We start from the raw sequence: 6,348 nt of genomic DNA, 5'->3' as shown, positions 1-6,348 counted from the left end.
GGCCCCGCCCCCTCCGTCTCCCGTCGAGCCGAAGCTGGAGCCGGCAAGTGGCCCCGGAGCCACCCCCGCAAAGGGCGCGCCCAGCACACTTATTCTGCCCCGGAGCAGCTCGGGTGCCCAGCCCTACGCAGACAACCGCTGCAGGATGCTGCGTTCCACGTCCACCGTCACCCTGCTCTCTGGCGGCGGCTCCAGAGCGCCCGGGACGCCCAGCAGGAGGGTGAGTAGCTGGGGAGGTGGCCCCGTGGTCTCATTCCCCTGCCACTTCTGTAGGTATCTGCGTTTGAGGTCGCGCGGGAGCCAGCCCTTGGCCTTGACACCCACCCTGGGCTCAACTTTCCCGTCAGTCCCAGCGCTGGTTATGACCTTCCCACTTGACGCCCAAGGGATGCCTCACCAGCTGGAAAAGAGGTCTTGGGAGACTTTCTGGAATTCCCAGAGTTTTCCTCTCCTTCCTGTCTCTTCTGTCAAGCCAAACTTATTGGTGGCACCAGTTTAAAAAAGCAAGGGAGACATTTCTGTAGTATCTCTACCCTGAGGCCCACAAGTAAGATGGTATTTTAAACCCAAACTTTTCCTTCTTCCATTGATTAGAAGTAAGTAGGTGTCACTTGTGTTCAGTGTGATAGAATAATACTGATTCTGGAGTGGGTTTAACCAAAGTGGGTGCCTCTTTGCAAATCAGGGGTTAGCAGCTGGCTGCCCAGGAGCCCAGTTGTATGGGAGGTTAGTTTATGCAAGCCACTTTTTTCTTTCTAGCTTAAATACTAACACAGTGGCAGCAGAGGTGGTCCTTGGTCAACATCCTCAGGGAGGGTTTTATTTAGAAGCCTGTTTCTCTGCAATCTTTGTTATATCCTTTCACACCTCTGTAGATGGTCTTTGAAGAATGGCTAGGCATATGCATCTTTCACATTCTGCATTTCTTCCAAAATCAGGATCTCAGAGCAAACTGTTAGAGGTTTGGTTTGTGGCTTATTCTTTCATCGTGATATTCATTGCTTGTTACTTGACATCTCTTCACTGTGATTGAAACTTGCTGAATAATGTTTCCCCAAGTTTAGCTGAATGAGTGCTTAAGTCCAAACCAGAAGCCACTTTGGTACCTCTGTTTGCTAGTTTTGTAGACATGCTTATCTACTTTTATATACCTCAACCAACTGGTAGTGGTTATATCATCTTATGAGTTGTCTTTCATTAGCTGTAGAAGATGGGTGTGTGTTACAATTGGGTTGGGCCAAGTGATGGGTTTTGAGTGTGTGTGTGTGTGTGTGTGTGTTTATGTTTGTGTTCATATAGGTTGACAGAACTCTAGTTGTCCAATCATTAACTTCAAGAGTCATATTAGATCCTAAGGGGTTTCCAGCCACAGGCCTGGCCTTACTTCAAGGTGGATATTTGCCATATTTCTTTGGAACTATTTGTCAATTGGAAAAAAATTTTGATTGGGAGAGAATAGAAATCACTGAAAAGATACTCCTGAGCCCAGCTGAGGTCCATTTCCCCTCCAGAGATAGGGACTGGTTGGGGTAGCTAAAATGATATTGTAGGTAGATACATAAATGTGATTAGTTAGTATACCATATACCCAATGACATTTTTCTCCAATATTTTCTTTTGAGTATCTCTTTAGTTATAAGTGCTTTGTTATCTGGTACATTGTGAACATTTTTGAGAGTGCTTTGCCTTTTGAATAAGACTGTATAAGACTTTGGACTGGAGGTCCCAGGGATCTGAATCAGACTATGCAGGGCTATACTAGGCATCCTGGTACTTGTTTTGGAAAGAGGATATCAAAAAGTTCTAGTGTTCTCCGTATCTTTATCATTTCCAACTCTGCTATTGGTTTTGCAAATATCACAGGTGCTGTGTTTGTGTGTGTGTGTGTGTAGGGGGGACTGTGGTACAGTGCTGGGCACTGGGGTCCATTCTACCTATGGAGGCAGACTTTATCACAAACTGCTATCATGAAATTATCAAAGCATTAATTGTGTAGTGGGGTGAAGTATTTTCAAAGTTCTGTGAAGCTAAAAGGCATGGTTCTTCCTGAGGCACCTGAGGGAGGCCTCTTACTGCAGGTGATGTCTGAGTTTAGTCTTGCTGTGTGAGTAGGAATTTGTAGGGCAGCTGACAATATTGGGATACTGCATGGAGGAATGGTAGCATTTGTCTAAATGGAATATTTGACATATGGTGTACAACAGTGGCATATTGGACCTGCCTTGGGACAAAAACATTTATTTTTAATTTCTTTTTAGGAAAACAAAAACAGGATGTCTTGAAAATAAAATTGCAGGCTAAACAAATGATTATGAAAAGTATTTCCAAAGTTGAAAATTTTTGGTAAAGCCTATATCATTCTTTCATTTCACCCAATGGTACACAAGTGATGGTCTTTGGCAGGAACATATTAGCCATTAAAATAAATCTTCTGTTTCATCCAAAGAGCTTATGGAGTTAGTGTCTGTGGGGGAACCAGGCTATGTTGGTCCAGTCATTCCAGCCAACCGTGGTGACAGCTGACACTGAGCAGGAGTTCAGTTCTCTGAGTCAGCTGCCAGGGGCAGTGTGGGAGACCAGCCTGTCACCAGTTATCCTTTGTTCAGTGACTGCCACCTGCAATTGCACTTCCTTCCTAAGATCATCTCTCATGGGAGGCGGGGGGAAGGTGGGAAGACTAATTTCTGTTAGCTGATAAACAAAATCCTAAGAAGCATTTATGGATGCCAAACAACAGGAGTTGTGAAATAAAAAAAAAAAAAAGCCTTCAAACCAGTTGTGCTCTAAAAATAGTTTTAATCTATGGCAACAGCAGGGAGATAAATTGTTTGGAGAATAACCACAGCTAGAATGATGACCTTGGGGAGTGGGGGAAACATTTTTTAATATATTGACATTACTAAATGATTTTGAAAGGAATTTTGTAAATGAAAGTTAATCTTGCTGTGTGAGCCTTTCAAATGAAAGGTCAGTTGCGTGGCCAGCTTGTGGGCTTGGGGTGGAAAGTACTTGTTGTTTTATGTACCCCAGTACTTTTGGCTAAGATTTTTGGCTAGGGTGGTGTGAGATGCTAGACCTGTCAAGGGTTTTATGTGGCACTGTGTTCTGTTGATAATAAGAGACTGTTGGCTGGTTTTGCTGGTATCATGGCTCTTCAATGGCACATACAATTCAAACCAAAACAAACCCCAACAAGGCCATAGGAGAGGATTGTTTCCTAGCCTGCCTTTGCCTTGGCAGAGGCTTCCTATGTTTAAAACCAGAATGGGCTGAGAGTCTTTGCTCCCTGGCTAATGCACTAGTCTGTAATGTCCCATTTCTGTTTAATAGCTCAAAATGAAGAATTCCCTTGGGCCAGACAGGTGTTACCTCACTTCTTTTTCCCAGTCCACAAAAACATCTGTGCATGTAAGCTCTGTATCCTTCTGAGGGCTCTGAGGAAGGAACACTGGATGTTGTGGAATCTCAGCAACTGGTGGAAGGAAGCTGTCTGCAGCATCCACAGGGAGAAGAGAGGTGGGTCCTGCTGTACAGAAAACCTGCTGGCTTCTCACCACAGTCCTTCTGAGCCAGCTCCTGACAGACCAAGTTGTGTAGTTTTGAAACCATAGATAGCGTCCTTAGGGATTATCCCCAAAGCCTTAGTCACTAAAAAAATGATAGTTGTATGTTCAGAAAAAAAAAAAAAAAAACCCAACCAACTTCTGTGCTTTCGTTTTTCCATCTTGCTGTGTTTAGTGTAGGATGAACAGATTTGAGATTCTCCTTTTTTTGGCGGGGTGGGGGGTACTAGGAATTGAATCAAGGACACTCATCACTGATCCTCCTGCCTCAACCTCCCAAGGCCCTGGGATTATCGGTGTGTGCCAGCCAGCATGCCAGGCCAGACTTGAAATTCTTAAGGAAACTTGATTTATAGAGATGCCACGGTTGCTCTGTAAAGATTATGGGGGATTCTGTAGTTTTGAAACCATAGATAGCATCCTTAGGGATGCTATCTCCAAAGCACTGCAGAAGGGTTGCATGTGAGGTCCCTGTTGTTTTTATACTGTGCATCCATATCTGAGCAGGGGACCTGGAGGCTGGTGTCACTACCATGCTTCTAGTCACTTGGGAAACTCTTTCAAGTCAGTAATCCCCAAGAATTGTTGTTCAATTGCATTCAAGGAGCTGATTAGAGATCCAGGGCTGATTAGAGAAATGTATTGAAATGCTTCAACCCAAATACTTCCAGTGATTAACCACATTATGATCTTAAAATGATTGCAGTGCTTTTCCAACACAGAGTAGGCTACTATATCAGGGTTTACCCCTTTTCCCACTTCAGATGAGTGGTATTTCCTAAGTGTCAATCACACTGCTACTGACTTTTATTCATTCTTTATGGTCAGAGTAATCTTTCAAAAATTCATAATCCAGTCACCTGATTCCTCTGCTTCAAGAATCTCCTTGGTACTACCAGGAAAAAGTTCCAACTTCTTAGTGTAGCATCTGGGCCCTCCAACCTGGCCATTGGCTGTTTTTTCTATACCCCACATACTCTGCCCACAGAGTCCCAGGCATTCCAGATTAATTGTCATTCTCTGAGCTTCAGTGCTGTTCCTTGCCTCTTTGTTTTTCCTCATGCTTTCCTCTGATGACGATCGATCATCCTCTCCAGAAGTCTGCCCTGATTCTTCCTTCCCATGGCTTATGTACCTCGCCATTGCTTATTTCCCCTGTGGTTAACTACTTGAAGACAAGTCTTAGGGACCCTCCCTCCTCAGGCCTGATGGAATAAGTGCTTATATAGAGGAGTCCCCAGGGTCCTAAAGAAGCCACACTTAATGTCCAATTGGCAAACGGAAACACAGGAAGAGAAGCCTTGGGATAAAGCCAATCCACCTGGGCAGGAAACAGGTGACTGAGTGGATGGGAATGCTAGTCCAGGTGAGGATTTGACAGTTCTGGGAAAGCCTCCAAATATTCTAGTTGTTTCATCCTGTAGCACAGTTGGAGTTTCATTCTTTGGTTAAGTCAGTGGTTCTCAACCCTGGTTCTGTGTGGAATCACCAGGAAACTTAAGAGAGCTCTGTCCTGACCTCACCCTAAGCCAATTCAGGGGAACCTCTGAAAATAGAGAAGAACATTTGCATTTTTAAGGAGGTTTCCTTGAGTGCAGCTTAGGATAAGAATATTTCTATAAGAATCACTCCTCCCTGGAAGCTTTCCTGGTTCATTCTTGGGACAGTGTTCTAGAAAGTTCCCTTGGGCCTTGTAAAATGGAGGACCAGGTGGTAGGGGCAGGGACAGGGAGTCAGAGTACTCTAAGACACACTGGTATTTTTTTGTGCCTTTACCTCACCTGTGCTTTCTCTCTGGATTTTGACATTTTGGGTACATTGTGTACCTGGTACAGAAGGAGCCAGAGAGAGCGGGGAGGAGAGGTTACTGTCCTCCTATTGATGAATTTTTCTCTGGGAAAGAGGGGACATGGGAAAAGAGGGGCTCTAGGACACCATACCACCTGGAAAAATGTCCCAGGAAGTAGAGGGGGGAGATTCTCTACTGTTCTGTATGCCTCTGAATTAGGAATGGTTTTACAGTCGCCTGAAAAACCTGAATATTTCTTATCTGGCACTTTGCAGAGAAAGTTTGCCCCACCCTGAGGTAGATAATCAAGCTACAAGTTCAGGGACACAGCAGACCTGAGAGGCCTAATCTAGATGGGGCATGCTCCAGGCCCCACACAGCTTGGCCTGCAGGTGCCAGAGATTGGATAAATTGTGCTGAGCACAGTGTGGGGTGGGTTCCCCAACTACATCCACAGAGGCCACACCTTCTGTTGTCAGGGGAAATTGGGCAGAGACTCAGTCAGAGTGGACCAGGCCTGAGAGAAATGCAAATGCATTTGGCTAATTTCCTTAGGGAAATCCATCCCTGTAAACTGATTAGCAAGTCCCTGTCAATTCCCTGGGTCATCTTCTCTACCCCTTCTTATTTGAGATAGATTTTTCCCCTCTTGGGTGAGCCCAGGTACCAGAGGCTGAGAGCATCATGATATGGGGATCCCCAGAATACCCCTAAGTGAGGAATTTCTGCCTCCATAAAGGGGGTGAGAAACAAGGCTCCGGGGCCCACTGAGCTCCCGAGGTGCCTGGAGTTGTGAACAAGGGCTTGGTTGTATCTTTTCTTCTACAGGAGGCCTAGATGCTATCTGTCGTCTCCTTCTGTCCTTCCCAGGAGAGTGGCTTCCAATTAAGTAGAAGAATCTCCAGGGAGTTTCAGGTGTAGCTAGCTTTCTTTGTTTTTAGTTCAACCAAAGCAAAACAAAGCAAAATAATAATAACAAAAGCCCCCCCCCCCCCC

General features: G+C 45.1%; 1 protein-coding gene across 3 annotated transcripts in view; it reads left to right on the top strand.

Moving 5' to 3' along the window:
• The first annotated feature begins 16 nt into the window (after positions 1–16).
• LOC107138068 (myocardial zonula adherens protein) overlaps positions 17–6,348 on the top strand; it is a 94,423-nt gene continuing 88,091 nt past the window's right edge. Inside the window, exon 1 of one of the 3 annotated variants that reach the window (XM_048793339.1) lies at positions 17–220. In XM_048793339.1, coding sequence (XP_048649296.1) covers positions 146–220 — 75 coding nt within the window. In that variant the 5' untranslated portion in view covers positions 17–145. The remainder of the gene's footprint in view (positions 221–6,348) is intronic. The other 2 variants (XM_048793340.1, XM_015480612.2) reach the window with 2 other exon arrangements.

This window comes from Marmota marmota, unplaced genomic scaffold, assembly GCF_001458135.2.
Source record: "Marmota marmota marmota unplaced genomic scaffold, marMar, whole genome shotgun sequence".
NCBI lineage: Eukaryota > Metazoa > Chordata > Mammalia > Rodentia > Sciuridae > Marmota > Marmota marmota.
The sequence above is the reverse complement of the archived record's forward strand: the minus strand, read 5'-3'. Positions and strand labels throughout refer to the sequence as shown.